This window comes from Dendroctonus ponderosae, unplaced genomic scaffold, assembly GCF_020466585.1.
Source record: "Dendroctonus ponderosae isolate FM_Combo_2020 unplaced genomic scaffold, Dpon_F_20191213v2 Dpon_F_20191213_8, whole genome shotgun sequence".
In the NCBI taxonomy this organism is placed as follows: Eukaryota; Metazoa; Arthropoda; class Insecta; order Coleoptera; family Curculionidae; genus Dendroctonus; species Dendroctonus ponderosae.
In genome coordinates, this window is record NW_026019016.1 from 10,091,931 (window position 1) to 10,109,112 (window position 17,182).

Genomic DNA, 17,182 nt, shown 5'->3' on the forward strand with positions numbered 1-17,182 from the left:
GGAAGTTTTGTAGTGATTTAGATACCACCATTATTTTCGTTTTGTTGATATTAAATGATAATCCGTATTCTGTACTGCATTCTGCTACTCTGTTAATTAGTATCTGAGGCTCTTCTGGAGTTTCTGCAATTACAACCGTGTCATCGGCTTATTTTAAGTTGTTTATTGGGATGCCATTTATTTTAATACCAATATCTTGCTCTGAAAGTGCTCAGTTTATGATGTCTTCTCAGTATAGGTTGAATAAGATTGGTGGGGGTATACATCCCTGTCTTACGCCTTTCTTAATCTCGATTTCCTCCGTTGTCTCTTGCTCTATTCGAATATTCGCTTTTTGGTTATAGTAAATCTTGGAAATTATCCTGATGTTCCTTTTATCCAAGCTTTTTTCTACCAGCAGTCTCATTAGATGTTCGTGACGTACTTTATCCAACGATTTGTTATAGACAATTATGCACAGATACAGCGTGTCCCGGAATATGTAGGCATGCTCTCGGATTTGTACAGGGGACGTTAAAACAAAACATAATTTTTATTAAAAAAAATTCAGAGGGTCTTCTACGGAGATACAGGCCTCTAAAGCAGCCAGCTAAGAATCAATCAAAGGTCGACTAGAGAATTCACCGAATCACCTTCCACAATCTTGAGAAGTTCCGACGTAAGCCCGTCGGGACGCGGTGATTTACCATTCTTCATTGTTTTTATAGCGTATAGTATTTCTTCTTTAGTTATTTCTGGTCCTTCGTCGCCTTGTATGCTATTTATAGTATGTTCTTGTCTTTCATCGTCCATTCAATTCTTCTAGGTACATAATTCTTCCAAGTCGTAAGCTTTGATCGGTTATCTCCATTTGCGTTGCATAATAGATTGGAATGCATTTTTCTTTCCTAATATTTAATTTTGTTTGTTTCAGCATTTGTCATTATGTGTTTCAACTTTATCCTCACATTGACATCGCTTAGTTTAGTACACGACAAGGTTCCAGACCGGAAATTGTATGGTCCACTTCCCGATGTTTTCTTGCTAAATGTTCCTGCCTACGACTGGGCTCTAGATGTTTCAGAATACATTATTATTTTTTGTGTAAATTCTTGCATGATCACCATGATCTTTCATAAACATAGGTCAGTATATTGTATTCTTTTTCCAGTAATGTTCTATTATGCGAAATATAGTAAATTGCTGTGCTAACGATCTTTATTTGTATTTTTTAGGTTTATAGTATTCAGGAGGATATTCCTGATAATGTCGTTGCTCTACATGTACAGAGCGATTACAATGTACGTCACCGTCTTGCCTCTTTCAAGCACAACTTATGTGTGCTCGCCAACGTCCAATGACACTTCGCCAAGTCTGATCATGAAACGTGTGCTACATCTCATGAGTGGCTTTGGCCTGTCCGTAAATGGCAAGCATACATACTGTGGAGACTTTATCTACAGCGGGCACACAGTGGTTCTAGTGTTTAGTTACCTAGTTATATCCGAATGTGAGTATTTATATTAAAGAAAGTATCTGTTTGTTTAACTGTTGTTGCCTTCCTTTCAGACACTCCCAAGAAATTCTTCCTCTTGAGAATCGTTCATTGGCTTTATTGGATTTTGGGTCTGATCGGTGTAATCATGCTTCAACTGTCTCATGGGCACTATACCGTTGATGTAATAATAGCCTACTATGTTACCACTAGGATATTTTGGATATATCATACGTTAGCAAATAATGCCAACCTCAAAGTAAGTATCGTAATTTTTTTATGTTGAAACAAACAGTGGGAGTTCTTGAATCCGTTCCCTGTTTACCAATTCACAATATAGTTACTGTTGAATGCGACGCGAAAAGTAATTTTTTATTTCAGCAATTCTCCTCGAATAATCTTCTAAGCCGCACATGGTGGTTCGCTCTCTTCCTCTACTTCGAAGGTAACGTTGGAGGTCCAATTCCGCGGCAGTTCGATTGGCCTTTACCGTGGCCCCGTAGGTGGCACTCCAAAGGCAATCGGGCTAGTTAGTGAACATTTCAATCGAGCTTACGAAAAAACTGTTTGAAAATTTTGAAATATACATGTGATAATAATATAAGTGTTAGAGCCTTAAAGTGACTTTACAAGTGTGTTTATGCTCTTTGAGGGTTAGCTGTTTAGGGGCTGAATCGCTGGTTGATATTCGGAAACCGTACATTGGGTTCCTTAGGCGAGATTTTACTTTTTTACCTAGTTTTCATTCTACATTTGAATCAACTGTTTTTCAGGTAAGAATTGTTAATAATTTGCTGGTTTAGAATAGTTTGGTAAAATTTGCAAAACGCCAATTACCTATACATCTCTAATAGTTTTTCCCAATATCGGGAAACTGCTACTGTAGGCATTGATTTGCGTTTTTATTTGATCAATTAATTTTTTGTAAACTGTGGCTAGTTCTGAATTATTTTCAATAATCAAATGCTGTTTTAGAATTTTTAGTTAAAAGATGGGAATTCTTCGAAAGTAATCTATTGCAATGAAGAAAATAACATACTTTTTAAAGTGTCCTAACGGTGAACTGCAACATATGGTTCCAAAACATGTTGAAGCTTTAAAACTAATAAGATTCAGCCTTATATGCGAATAACCCTGTATATTTTGGTAAGGCCATTTTTTTTCAATACAATCCTTAAATTACTCTATAGTCGATCCAACTACACCCTATGGTAGGAAAAAGCACTGATTTTCGTCTGGTGATTTTATTTTAACTCAAAACGTTTCCTACATATATTTCCGAGAAAAAGTTATTTTATATTCATGTTTCAGTAGCTTTTTTAAAGTGAAGATAGAAAAATCGGTATATATATATGTATGTATATTTATAGCAAAGGTTTAATTGATATTGTTAGATTTTGTAATTATTTATATAGTATATAATATAGTTCATATGGAATCACAGGTTAAATGGAACGGAAGGGTGAAAGATGAGAAATTGATTTCGAATTGAAATTGGTGCGTCGAGTTCTCAAGATGACTAATTTCAGTTATTTGTTGAAAGATGTAATTGATAAGAATTTGTTTGTAAAGAATTGTAAAGTTTGAAATTTCGCACTTCGTCGCTCTTCTATAAAAGAATCAACTGAGACGAAGATGTCTGACACGATTGCACTGCTGATTTGTGTTTTGCTAAATGGAAACTGAATTAGTGCTGGATATACAATCAGGTTTCTAATAAAATTCTACTAAATTATTTCCAATTGAAGAAGTTCTTGGAGCCATTTTTACATAGCGGTATACATATGTTTTTGTCGCAATATATTTTTTTAAATTAGCCCTAACTATGGTTATTTATATTATTGCCAGTCAAATGCGTTGATCACTATTTTTTATTGTATTCGTGACCCATATTTTGTAATAAAAGTTTGATTTGCAACGGCACTTTGCAAAAATCTTGTCTTCTTTCTCAGTTCTCTTCCAAAGCTCTCAACGTCGTTCTGTTTTCAGCTGAATTATTTTGTATAGAGTTTTATTGTAGTAATACGTTTTCTAGCATTGTATCTAGGTTTTTAAGATCTCGTTTAGCGACTGATTTAAAAAAATATAATTTGGTAAAATTTGTTACTGAAAAAAATGCAAAATTTGAATCTCAACTTTTACAGTCGTATAATTTGAAGCGCGTTGTAGCAGGGAAATTGGGGCGTTAAGCAATCAAATGTTTGCCACATTTAAATAATTGGGCAGATTTTTGTTTGTTTGCCGTTAAGCTATATGGCTTGTACAATTATTTATTATACTTAAGACAATATGACTTGTTTGAAATTGAATATTCTAAAGAAAGTAAACTATTTTTTTAACCGGTGTATTTGTGTTTTATTAGCAGTATCCTTGTAGTATGGAAAGTGTAGTTTTCACTAATCACAGTAAATTACGATATATACAGGGTGATTCACAACCTCATAGACACAGAACAGGGGCGTGTAGAGGACCTCAAAACAAATCGAGTTTCCATTTAAGTTTTTTTCTCAGGCCCATGGTTAACAAGATACAGGGTGTTAAAGTTTCAAAAAAAATTTGGTATTTTCTCTCTAACTCCTACAGTTTATGAGATATTTTGTTCAAATTTTTAACGCGATTTAAAAATGGTTTGGCCAAGATCTCACGCAACGTTTTAACGTGATATCCTCCAATAATGCAATAAACAGTAAATAATGCAGTTATTCGGACGGATCCTAGCCCCTGAAAATCGCTAACACGAATCGTTTAGCAAAAAAGAATTTTATAAAATTTTCAAATTTGGAAAAAATAGCCCGAAATCTGAATAGTGTGGCCACGATCACACGTAACGTTTTGCTGGTTTAAAAAAATCTAAATAGGTTGGCCAGGATCACTCACGGTAAAAGTAATGCTAAACATACCGAAAGCTGCATTATACCACCTGGAAAAAAAAGAAAAATCAGTATTACATATTACATAAACTTAAAAAAAAAAACGAATAGGAAACTGAATAAAATTTTAAATGTCTCGAAAACTCAACTCAGTTCAAGTTAAGGATTTATAGATTAATAATACTTACCTGCTTTTTGGAAACTTGAGCTCCATTGTCTATCCATTAAACTTCAAAAAACACACACTACACGAACACACAATGAGAATCCACATAAAGTTGAAAATAAATTTGGATTACGCTCAGCAATTAACCGGTAAAATGATCGACCATTCGTGCCTAAATGGCACTAAATTGGTACTTTTATCCCGTTTATGAACAAAGAATCGACAACCGACTTAGTCTGTTGCCCATAATAGACTGAACCTTTCCGATAAAACTCATGCGAAATTAAAGTGTTTATTACATAAAAAACGCACCGAGGTACAGAACTTAGATAATGATATACATAATCGTTTCGCTCGCTGGCCCTTTGTGTGACTCAATGTATTGCTATGCTGTGAGTTCAGTTTTTTTCTTATTCTTATATATTATTTATTCGATTTTCTACAAGTTTCCAGTCCGCGATCGATCTGGTTTGGAAATTTAGCGTAAACAAAGTTGCTTTTTCGGATAAAGATAAGCAAACATCGCCGAGCATGGGGAGACTTTTGAATCCTAAATTAAATACTCGCTCTCCGGTCAATCGTTTGCTAATTGTCATGAAACGAGAAAACCTTTTTAGCTTGATCTATTGGGAGAGGCTGCACAGTTTTTAGCAGATCCAGCAGAATCAAAGTAAACCAATCGCAAAATATGCCATGATTTGTGAATGCTGCTCTTTGATTGCACTATTAAGAGCGACGGAAAATTCGCACTTTTACTCAACGTCAAGCTTTCCTTTAAAAATGTATAACTTCCCATTTAGAGCAAGTAGCAACTTAAAACTTTCACATCCTATAGAAGACTTCAATTTCACTAGTCTGATTTTTGCCAACGGTTTGAAAACTGGGTCAAAAATTCGCATTGAAGATGTGGTCGCAACAGAACACCCCTATTTTACATAGTAAAGCAGGCTACTGTGGCCAACTACTGTTGGATAAAGTCCACTCAAATGGCCGATCCAGATTCAAGATTCAATATAGTTTAAACAAATGATTAAATGGCAGATCCATATTCAGCCCAGCTCATGATTTGCCATCGCTTTCTTCTGCTCGCAGCATTAAAGCGACGAAATACTGAACTTTATTACTGTGGTAATTTGGGCTTTTTGAACTTTTTAAGCAGTCTTCAGCCAAGTACTTGTTGTTATAACGTGTTTATATAACGCTTCTAAAGCGTAAGCAAATAAAGTACGAAACAATGTCGAATGGCTGTGTTTGAACCGTCGAAAGTACGATAAAAGGTGATGTCTATGAAATTATCGACGTTTTTAGTTGCTTCGGTTACAACTAAAATTAATAATTTTCGTGTTTCCATATGTTACTACTTTCCACTGTAGTTCCAGTGTTTTTTTCAAGAATCTCATAATGCCACTGGTCATAATTAGTCTGTTTTCTTAATGTCTGTCAGATTAGGCAATGTTTTAATTAACATCTCAATTAAAGGACATTACGATATGCTTGAAACATTATTGGATCTGAAACTGAAACTGTGGCTATCTGGATATTAATTTTTGTAGTAAAACTAAATTCAAATCTCCCGCTGAACCTAATAGGTAAAGAAGTGTTCTGTATTACCAATCAGGACAAGAAGACTTCTTCCAACTTCTTCTGCAATCGGACTGAAGCGGAGGAATGTGTCTTTAACCTCGGTGATATGTGGAAATATTTTCCCTAATATTCCTGCCGTAGATAAGCATAAAATCTAACTAAAACAGATTCATAAAAGGTCGCATGTTATTAGAGTGCTTTAAATATGAAAGTAGGATCCAGTTAACCGGATTTGATTTAATTTTTACTAATTAAAGCCCTGAATAGTTATGTTTTCTGTTTGTAAGCAAACGCATCAACCCACTGGTGTTGAACATGCCATAAGTTGCTTTTTTTTCAATAAAACGGAAAAAAGCCTCGTTACAGCCGGTGCAAATATTCTGAAAGTGTTTAGGCTAATCCCTAACGTAGAGCAAAAGACCAAGCAGGAGAGATATTCAGGTATATACATTGGACCAACAGTAAACTTTATACTTTTCTACTTTTTAAAGTGTCGCTTAATGTGACCACAATTGCCCTACATATAGAAGTACGGAGCATGCGGTTTCTTAAAGCTCCAACTTGCTCATTTTATTGAAAGTCAGTTTGCCTTTTTTACTTCCTACTTGCTCTGTTTAATCTGCTTTATCGTTTTTGAAATATACCGCTTAAATTACATGAACTCAGTCTCGTCTGGTACTGTACCAATAGGCCACAACATAAATAATGTGACTATAACTGAGCTATGTCAGAAATGTGTGTCTTTTATGCAAATATTAATAACGAACAATTACTTTAAAAGGCAGTTCTTGAAGCTACATAATAATGCATACTCCTTTCTTTTGTCCTGCTTCAAAATACATATACGTTCAAACGAAATAAAAATAATCCAACACCTGAGGGCAGAAAGACCGAATAGTTATGCTTAGGTCGATAGCCCTTTTCTGTAGGAAATAAAGATTATTTATATATATCCAACAACTAATATCTTCCTAGACATTTTGTACAGTCCGAACTATTTCTTGGCTCTTTCCACCATTTTATTGATTTCTTCAAAACTGATTTCCTCAATTATTTATTGAACAACACATTAGACCTTCTTAATTTTCTATGTAATAACTTATTCATCAACATGTTACTGGATTTCTCAAAAACAGCCAACAAGAATCTTCTTTTGTATAATTATATGTTTTTCAGTCCTAATTTACTCAATTGCGTATTGAAATATAAGAGTAAAACTCAAAAAACGCTTGAACATGTTCATGTTTATAGCATGTCAAATGTGCTATTGGATACTTTAAGAATGTATTTTTTAATGAAATATTTTGAGGTTTTTAAATTCATTTAGAGACCCAATTTTTGAATTTTTGTCTAATAACATTTACAGTTTACGAGTTGATAGTTATATGCAGTGGTAATTGCAGAAAAACATTATATTCCTGGGAAGTTTTAGAAAACCAATTTAATTTTTATTAATTTTAAGACCAGAGCCGCCTTTTGCGCCCCCGCGTTCCTTTTACTCTTTAAGTCATGCTCTCAGCGAGGGTATTTTTGTTCTGTTTCTGAAGTATCAGAACATTTGCAACTTTCGTGTTGATTGAATTAGTCAGTTGATTAACATTGCAAATTTTCCAATTCAAATTTGGCCAAAATATTATAATTTCTGAATAAATGTTGTAGCCTGAGTTGACGCGTTGACGAAAAAATGTTATAAAATTTAACGATGATGAAGATGAATTGAATTGAACAAATGATAGGTGAAACTTGATTTATACTCTTTGCGAGGTGAAAATCAAGTGCTTTAATTCAGCAGTTTCTGCATATAATCGATATATCTGTTCGTATATTTTTATTATTAAATAATCTACGGATTCCTTATTATCAATTATTCCTACTGAATGGTACTTTAATGTTTGTTTACATTTTTTATTATGATTATTTTCAGAATTTTTTCCTCCTAAATCGAAGTTGGAATGTGTGGCCCAATTTCAGCTGTTTGGCAATGTTATGTCATTGCAACGAGTAACTTTGGCAAACAATCCAAGGGATTCGCTGCTGCTGGGATTTTCGGACGCAAAACTTTCTGTTGTCGAATATGATCCAGAAAATCATGAATTAAAGACGTTAAGTCTTCATTATTTCGAGGAAGATGACATGAAAGTATGCGTTTGTATTCAGTTGATATTTTTCTTTTTTCTGTACTCCATTAATGTCCATTCTAGAATAATGTTTTATTTAAATTAATTGGAAGTTTCTTCCACATCGTCATTTCCGTTTTCAGTTAATAAACCACGTCTTATTTTCTTAATGTAGCTTTTAGTCGACATTTTTCAAAATACGTTTAAGTGGCTCTGCTATTAAAAATGTTCTTACCAATTGTTTCCATAGGATGGTTGGACTCATTTCCACCATATACCAATTGTACGAGCAGACCCAGAAAACAGATGTGCCGTAATGACTATTTTTGGAAAAAAACTAGTTATACTTCCGTTTCGAAGAGAAACGGCTATAGATGATGGAGACTCGGATGTCAAGCCGACTTCTAGTTCTAATGTTGGTGGAAAATCTCCAATTTTAGCTTCCTACATGATCGTGATGAAGGATTTTATTGATAAAATTGACAACATTATTGATATTCAGTTTTTGCACGGATATTATGAGCCGACATTGTTGATTTTATATGAGCCTCTAAAAACTTTTGCTGGGTAAGTACTTGATCAAACTAAAAATCTTAAGATTAATTACGGAGTCTTTTATTAGCTGTTTTCTACTGCATTTATAAAGTGTATGTATAAAATATGTTAAAAGTGAACTTCATAATATAACAAGTTTATTGGGCAAGAGAAATAATTCCAGGTGCTATTTTATGGTAGTACCTCTCTGGATTAATGAGCACTATCATTTGACTTATTTCTTCTTCCTTCCCAAGTAAAAARWATACTAGAGCGCATAATTTATAAGCAGTTAAGTGTGAATTTGCTTCGMGTCTGTCCTCGATAATATTTTGTTCTCCGACCGCAGGAGGACAAAAAAATKTATAGAGTAAATTGTAGCGGCGCAWGTTGTCTCGCGCGTTTATATTTCAGGCTACGCCTTGTATCTCCGGCAAGAAAGACGTTGGGGGCGGCAAAAAATAATTGTTATGTTTATTGGTAGATTCATAAAGCGGCGCGTCACATATATTGAAACTTTATAATTTTTGACAAAATTCTATTCAATTTGATACAACATTTCTGTAACCCAAATCAGTCTTTACGTAAATTAAATTCTAGTTTGAAGCGCTTAAGAGTGGGGTGCTCATAAGTAATTTAATATCATAAATGCATTTACTCACTATACGTACCAGAAATTTGAGCCGATAACTGACGGATCGAATAAAACCGAAAATTAAATATAACTTTTTTGTTTCAGTCGTGTTGCTGTTAGATCAGATACATGTGCGATGGCTGCCATTTCATTAAATTTGCAACAAAAAGTGCATCCAATCATTTGGAGCGTTTCAAATCTACCATTTGATTGCTTAAGGGCGGTACCTATTAAGAAACCGCTGGGAGGCACATTGATATTTGCCGTAAATTCATTAATATATTTAAATCAGAGTATTCCACCTTATGGTGTTTCAGTGAATAGTATCGGAGAGACCAGTTCTAGTTTTCCATTGAGTAAGTATTATTAAAATTTCGGCACTTTTTTGCTTGCACAACTGCAACTTTGGTAAAATGTGTATGTAATTCTTCAATGGTTTGATGTAATTTAGAATCTCAAGACGATGTGAAAATAAGTTTCGACTGTGCACAAGTAGGATTCTTAGACGACGATGCCTTGGTCTTATCACTTAAAGGAGGCGAATTATATGTGCTCACCTTACTAGCCGATAGTATGCGTTATGTTCGAAATTTCCACTTCGAAAAAGCGGCGGCCAGTGTTTTAACTACTTGCGTAAGATCTTGCTAAACACTGCCTGCTGAAAAATGTTACTGTTTTATTGTAATTTGTAGGTTTGTATATGCGAGAACAATTTTCTGTTCTTAGGCTCTCGATTAGGAAACTCTTTGCTGCTTCGTTTTACAGAAAAAGCGAACGAAGTGATCACGCTAGATGAATCTGAAGAACCGAGCGCAAAAAGAGCTCGAAATAAAATCATTGAGCAAGGAGAAAAAGTTTCAGATTCTTTGACTGATTTTATTGCTAGTGATGTGATGGGTATGACAATTAATTAACTATTTCTCAAGAGCTTTAGGCAAATTTTCAATTCTTAGATATAAGAGACCCAGAAGAGTTAGAAGTCTACGGAAACCAAAAGCAAACGGGTGTCCAAATCACAAGCTACACCTTTGAAGTATGTGACTCTTTGCTGAACATCGGTCCTTGCGGGCAGATTTCTGTCGGAGAACCGGCGTTTTTAAGCGAAGAGTTTCACAACAATCCCGATCATAATCTAGAACTAGTTACAACCGCGGGCTATGGAAAAAACGGGGCCTTGTGTGTTCTTCAGAGATCTATTAAGCCGCAAATTGTTACCACTTTTACTTTGCCTGGCTGCTCTAATATTTGGACGATCAAAAGCGGCGATGATATGCATTCGTATCTCATACTCAGCCAAGAGGAAAGCACAATGGTAATACATTTTAATACTATCTCTTTAACACATTTGCTCACTTGTTATCTTCATGTTTAGGTGTTGCAAACTGGCCAAGAAATCAACGAAATCGATAATACCGGCTTTTTGACTCACCAACCGACAGTTTTTGCAGGAAATTTAGGCAATAATAAGTATGTGGTGCAAGTTACTACAGTATCTGTTCGATTACTTCAAGGTGCCGTTCAACTTCAGCATGTACCCATGGATTTATCATGTCCTATTGTGCATGTTTCCAGGTACATTAATCATTGTTTAACGAAATTCATTAAATAGCAGCTTTTAATTTAATTTATTTAAAAAATCAATATTTAATACAATTTCAGCGCAGATCCATATATGTCGTTAATGGCAGAGGATGGTCAAATTATTACGCTTATGTTGAGAGAAACGAGGGGTTCTGCCAAGCTAGTCATCAGCAAGTCGACTTTATCGAATGTAAGTTTTTCTATTGGATTGTTAGTACCCAGTGTATTTATGAATTAATGTTTTTCTAGAGTCCACCGGTATCTACTATTTGCATGTACAAAGACACTTCTGGCCTCTTTACAAACAAAATTCCCGAGGAATTCACTCACGTTCCCCAACACTTTATTACGGACATTTCGGATTTGAAAAATGAAACGGAAAATGAAGACGATTTGCTTTACGGCGACAATGACTTTAAAATGCCGTCACTGAGCAAAGCCGCTCCAAAGCCCAAAGTGTTCTACAATTGGTGGAAAAAATATCTCACCCCTAATAAGCCTACATATTGGCTTTTCGTAGTCAGGGAGAACTCCAACATGGAGATATATTCAGTTCCTGATTTCAAACTCAGTTTTTACGTACAGAACTTGTGTTTTGGACATAAAGTATTAATTGATTCGCTCGAATCCGTTATGCTGAATGCGATGCCACATTCAAATGAAGCACAGATCCAAAGGGAATATGAAGTGAAGGAAATTATTATGGTAAGTTTTGGCTTGAAATATAAAAAGTTATTTCGTTGTTCAAGTTATCTTTTAGGCTGGTTTGGGAAATGAAGGATCCAGACCATTGTTGTTTATAAGATTGGAGAAAGCTCTTTATATTTACGAAGTATTTAGGTTTTACAAAGGAAATCTAAAGCTCCGATTTAGACGGCTTAAGCATGAAATCATCTACAATCCAAATGTGTCCGGGTTCATCGAAACCGAGAATTCGGATTTCTTTATTTTGCAGCAAAAAATCTCAAGACTTAGATATTTTGAAAATATTGCAGGTAATTGCGATTTGAATTTTATAATAAATGTGTGAAAAACGATTTGCCATTTTTAGGATACAATGGTGTGTTCGTTTGCGGCGGAAATCCTTACTGGATATTTTTCGGTAAACGAGGGGAACTTCGAACTCACCCTATGAATGTTGACGGCGAAGTTCTTAACTTTGCGCCGTTCAATAATGTTAACTGTCCAGATGGTTTCTTGTACTTCAACAGAAAAGTAATTTTTGTTGCTCCAATAGAGGCATTATGATGGTTTAATGTGCTGCTTCATATGTTTTAGTCCGAGTTGCGTATCGGCATTTTACCGACGCATCTCAGCTATGATGCCCCATGGCCTGTAAGAAAAGTTCCTCTCAGATGTAATCCGCACTTTGTCACGTATCATTTAGAATCGAAAACTTACTGTTTAGTCACTAGCTTATCTGAACCATCTAACTCATACTATCGTTTTAACGGGGAAGATAAGGAGCTTACGGTGGAAGATGGTAAAGATGAACGGTAAGTTGAATTGTCTTATTTTGCTCGCAGTTATTAATTGAATTCTGAGCACGATATACGGCCCGAAATGCACATTTCTAGAAATTGGCTGTATAAATTATATTTTCCAGGTTTCCTTTTCCTCACCAAGAGAAATTCAGCTTAATGCTATTTTCGCCAGTGTCTTGGGACGTAATTCCAAACACGAAGATCGATTTAGATGAATGGGAACATGTTACGTGTTTGAGAAACGTTCAACTGGAATATGAAGGCGCTCGTTCAGGTTTAAAAGGCTACATCGCTGTAGGGACGAACTATAACTATGGAGAAGACGTTACTTCGAGAGGAAGAGTAATTAAAATAAACCAAATATTTTTTCTGTTATAAACGAATTTTGTTGCAGATTTTGATATATGATATCATTGAGGTGGTGCCAGAACCCGGACAGCCTTTAACCAAGAACAAATTCAAAGAGATTTACGCTAAAGAGCAGAAAGGTCCGGTAACTGCGTTGTCGCAAGTCAAAGGGTTTTTAATTTCAGCCGTTGGCCAAAAAGTGAGTACCTATACATGTACTTGAATATTATTAGCAGCACTAACACATGTTTGGCCTTTTAGATATATATTTGGCAGTTGAAAGACAATGACTTGATTGGTATTGCTTTCATTGATACTCAAGTCTACACGCATCAAATTCTAACAATTAAAAACCTAATACTTATTGCCGATGTATATCAATCAATCTCCTTGCTTAGGTTTCAAGAGGAATTCAGAACACTGTCAATGGTTTCTAGAGTAAGTATTTAGCCTTATTTTAGACGCAAAAACATCTAATTTCTTGCAGGATTTACGATTATGCGAAGTATATGCCATTGAATACATGATCGACAATGGTAATATGGGATTTTTATTGTCGGACAGAGAAAAAAACATTACGATTTGTATGTATCAACCAGAAGCAAGAGAGTCTTTAGGAGGTAGGTTTTTACAAAGATTATCTTTTTATTATGTGTTGCTTTTAAAGGAGTCTCGTTTTAGTTTTTCATTATCAACGTTAACCCACTAGCGCTCAGCATGGTTACATAATGGTTACTGCAAGTTAGTTTTCAAAGCTAAAATGTACCATAGCGTGGGCACTATTTTAATAGATGGGCTTAAAGATCGAATAAAACATGAATTTGCAATGATATTCTGTTTTTGATAATAAAAAAAATGCTCACAAAAGCCTAGCGTAACCATATGGTAACAACATTTTCGAGAGAAACTGTGGCAGAGATTCCAGATCGGTAAAATTAAAATCCCCAAATGGTCACTTAAAAAACCCCAGTTTTTCCTAGATTTTCAAAAAAATATATAAGTGAAACGAAAAGGATATTGGAAACGGTATATTACGAAATTTAAAAAATGTAAAAAATGGATGTTGTTTTACTTCAATGTGTATTCTTCATATTTATTCTTTTAAATTCAAGCTTTAATTTACATATGTATTTGACAAAGTTTATATATAGTTGGGGCAGTTGGAAATCACACTCACTACAGGTGTATTGATTTTTGCATCCCAGTCAGGATTATTTTTCCGGGAAATTGAAAAGACCTTATAGGAGATTATTAATTAATTGAGATTTCTTAAAACAAATTGTGGTTCCTCTCTACTTGTTAACCTTATGTATTCCGATATACATACTAATATTTTCTTCCCAGAATTTATTGTTTTGCAGATAAACAAAAATTTTAAAAAATCCCTTGGTAAATTATAACAAATCCCTTTTTTCTTTTACCTGAGAAAAATCCCTGGAACTAGGGAAAAATTCCCTAGTTCCATTCATCACTGAACTATGGAAAGTTGGAAAAAATGGCCTTGTATTTAGAAGTGATATCACTTCGAGAATATAAAAATTAGCTGAATTTTTCTTTCTTGTGTTATTTTGACCAAGAGATAAGAAGTTTGACAAATTTGTTGCTTTTTACTTAATCACAATTTGTTTACAGGTCAGCGCTTATTAAGAAAGGCAGATTTTCACCTTGGTCAAGCTGTTACCACCTTCTTTAGGATAAAGTGCAAATTAGGGGAACTTGGCGATGATAAAAAACACATGAGTGGTGCTGATAGACGACATATCACTATGTTTGGTAAGACATTTTTATTACTCACCGACTCTTAATTTAAATCATTCATTCTCAGGTTAATTAAATAAACTTTATTTACAACTGTTATATACATAATGACTATGATTTGGCACTCTTTCAAATGTCATAAAGATTTTATTACCGCACTAGTGATTCTGATGATAATGACAAATTTTCATTACCGGTGTTCTGTATTCAATTTTCTAACTAATTATCGGTAATAAATTGAAAAAAGCACTAGTGCGGTAATAAACATCATTATGACATTTGAAAGAGTGCCAAATCATAATCATTATATAATAGTTGTAGGTAAATAACTATTAATTCCCATTTTAGCTACGTTGGATGGTGGGTTAGGTTACATTATGCCTGTTGCTGAAAAAACGTACAGAAGACTGCTTATGTTGCAAAATGTAATGGTTTCCCACGGCTCACATATCGGTGGCTTAAATCCTAAGTCATTTAGGTAAGAAACATTAACATTAACTCTAACTACAAACCATATAATTAATTTATAACGGTTGCAATATTTTCTAGAACTTTCAAGAGTTTTCGAAGATCGCTAACAAATCCGGCCCGGAGCGTTATCGACGGAGAAGTTGTGTGGAATTTTATGCAACTGCCCATCACCGAAAAAATTGAGGTACATACATATACACACACGACCATCCTCTAGTTTTAACATTATTTATCCAACGAAATGCACAATTTCCTTAAATAGTTTTTTATTGGCTCGGACGATACGTATTAAAGATATTCTAATTTCAGATGTCTAAGAAAATTGGCACAAAGCTGGAGGAATTACAGGAAGATTTAAGTGACATACAGAAGTTAACAAATCACTTTTAGGTGGCTGTTCCAAAAATATGTAAGTTCTACCTTAACATTTTCAGCGTCATTCGAAGTTGTAATATATTTTTGAACACTCTTTCCATCCGTTATAATTGAGTTTAACGTATATCGTCCTATTACCTAATACTTACTGGATACCGCGATTAGTTATCAGCAGAAATATTCAATAAGCAATACCTGTAAGTTGCTTGTGTTTGTGATACGTTCGGTGCTGCCTTACCTCTCGGTGAATCAATCGATAAGCAATTTTTTTCGATTAAAATATGACAGAAAACGTTTGTCTTTTTTGTTTTCTTGATTGTCTTTGCACATTTTTTTTTGTTTTTTATGGTTAACTGTTTCACAATTTTATTTTTTTTCGATTTATTTTTAAGTAAGTTATAAGCAATTTGAATTTCTATTTAGCGTGTCAAGAGGACGCGCTAGCATTTGCTGCACGGCTGACGTCACTACACCCAACTTTGATATCGGCTTGCATTTGGTTCGCGTGGTGGCGGCGTTTACTTTTTTGATCAAACCAAGTTTAATGGGTGCTTAGTGAGGTCTAGTTGGTGATTTGAAGAAAATGGCTTATACATATTGTATGGTGCCGGAGTGTACCAATACAAATGGCACGACGTAATGTGAAAGTTTCCAAAAATATATTACAAAAACTTGTATTTTGCTCAGTTTTTGAATCAATCGTTGATGCAAAAATATCATCCGTTTGAAGAAAAGCCATAAAGAACAAAACAAAAAATATTTTTGCAATTTACACTTTTTTATCTTCTCTGTACAGTCACTGGGTAAAATTTATCCACCAGTCCAGTAGTTTATTATTCAATCTGAGGACAAACAGTTGCATACTAAATTTGTATCAAATCAAGGGTAATTCTTTTTTATGTATACCTGTTTTAAACGTGCTCACCGAAAAATACGTAACTCCCCAAACTTATATTAGTGCGAAAACATATTAGTTACGTACCTTGCAGGTATAGTTGGCGACACGTAAAAATAGACGATTCAATAGTTGTTTTGTAAATCTGACTTTCTACCTCGGTCTACCTTTGCGTAAATTACATAATACTGACAACTAGTTTTCATATTATCAAAATTATTTGTAAAAATTGAAATAATTACATTAATCGTGGAAGGACAGCCAACAAAAACAGTAGTTGAGAGATTTCGAAAACCGAAGAGAATGATTTATAAAAAAATTAATTAAATTGTTGAATGAAAACAAGTTTGTGACATACATTGTACCATATATTTGACAAAGCCTGATTTACCAAAATGGGGAAAAATTGCCTTTAGCAGTCGTCTACTGTACTTAATCGATTTTTAGAAGTTATTATATGGTTCTTTAGATATTCCTTTAATCTGTCTGAAAGTTTTATTAAAATCTGTTTGTTAATGGCTGTGGATTCTAAGTAACAAGGGCAAAAAATCTGGACTACCTATAAGACTCCCTGTTAAATCATGAAAATTTGTTTTATTGATATCTCTTCTGATAGGTACCCTAGATGGCTGAAATTTTATCTGTTTGTTAATTCCAAAGCAGACGAACCTCCTTAAATGAAAATACGGGCTACGTGCAGGCCAAACGTGCACTGTGACGTCAGACAATCGCATGACGCCACTTTCATTAGACTTGAAAGCCCATTAACTAGCAAAATATGTTTTTCTTGTAGTGTATTTCTATGCAACAAAGCTTGTTTGTAGTATGTTTTTTAATCAAAAATAAATTTCATACAAAGACCCTATTACCCTGCCCACAATTGAAGCGAAT

The 17,182-nt window shown here is 34.4% G+C and overlaps 2 protein-coding genes across 9 annotated transcripts in view; both read left to right on the forward strand.

Annotated features, from left to right (window-relative positions):
* The window catches only part of LOC109546370 (phosphatidylcholine:ceramide cholinephosphotransferase 2), a 16,999-nt gene extending 14,926 nt beyond the window's left edge, over positions 1-2,073 (forward strand). For all 6 annotated transcript variants that reach the window (XM_019917309.2, XM_019917311.2, XM_019917312.2 and 3 more), the window contains exons 4-7: positions 914-1,124; positions 1,215-1,489; positions 1,549-1,733; positions 1,856-2,073. In XM_019917309.2, coding sequence (XP_019772868.2) covers positions 914-1,124; positions 1,215-1,489; positions 1,549-1,733; positions 1,856-2,008 — 824 coding nt within the window. In that variant the 3' untranslated portion in view covers positions 2,009-2,073. The remainder of the gene's footprint in view (positions 1-913; positions 1,125-1,214; positions 1,490-1,548; positions 1,734-1,855) is intronic.
* Positions 2,074-6,150: 4,077 nt separating this feature from the next.
* On the forward strand, positions 6,151-17,117 carry LOC109546368 (cleavage and polyadenylation specificity factor subunit 1). Of its 3 annotated transcripts, none has more exons than XM_019917297.2 (22): positions 6,151-6,535; positions 8,019-8,233; positions 8,462-8,778; positions 9,485-9,735; positions 9,831-10,012; positions 10,072-10,276; positions 10,333-10,691; positions 10,752-10,951; positions 11,039-11,150; positions 11,210-11,665; positions 11,721-11,955; positions 12,012-12,175; positions 12,239-12,456; positions 12,567-12,786; positions 12,839-12,991; positions 13,054-13,230; positions 13,280-13,412; positions 14,425-14,565; positions 14,899-15,028; positions 15,100-15,205; positions 15,331-15,430; positions 16,908-17,117. In XM_019917297.2, the coding sequence occupies exons 1-21, from the start codon at positions 6,364-6,366 to the stop codon at positions 15,409-15,411; spliced, it is 4,227 nt and encodes a 1,408-aa protein (XP_019772856.1). In that variant the 5' UTR covers positions 6,151-6,363; the 3' UTR covers positions 15,412-15,430; positions 16,908-17,117. The 3 variants fall into 3 exon arrangements, with proteins under 3 accessions (XP_019772856.1, XP_019772857.1, XP_019772858.1); XM_019917298.2 differs by having other exon boundaries at positions 16,952-17,117; XM_019917299.2 differs by lacking the exon at positions 16,908-17,117 and adding an exon at positions 15,820-16,665.
* The last annotated feature ends 65 nt before the right edge of the window (positions 17,118-17,182 follow it).

What these genes read in the sequence shown, in the direction of transcription:
- LOC109546368 (XM_019917297.2), top strand. Translation starts at nt 6,364, where the DNA reads ATGTTTTCTGTTTGTAAGCAAACGCATCAACCCACTGGTGTTGAACAT. An exon ending in GAAGATGGTAAAGATGAACG is followed by an intron (nt 12,457 to 12,566) that starts GTAAGTTGAATT and finishes TATATTTTCCAG; the next exon opens with GTTTCCTTTTCCTCACCAAG. An exon ending in CACTGTCAATGGTTTCTAGA is followed by an intron (nt 13,231 to 13,279) that starts GTAAGTATTTAG and finishes AATTTCTTGCAG; the next exon opens with GATTTACGATTATGCGAAGT.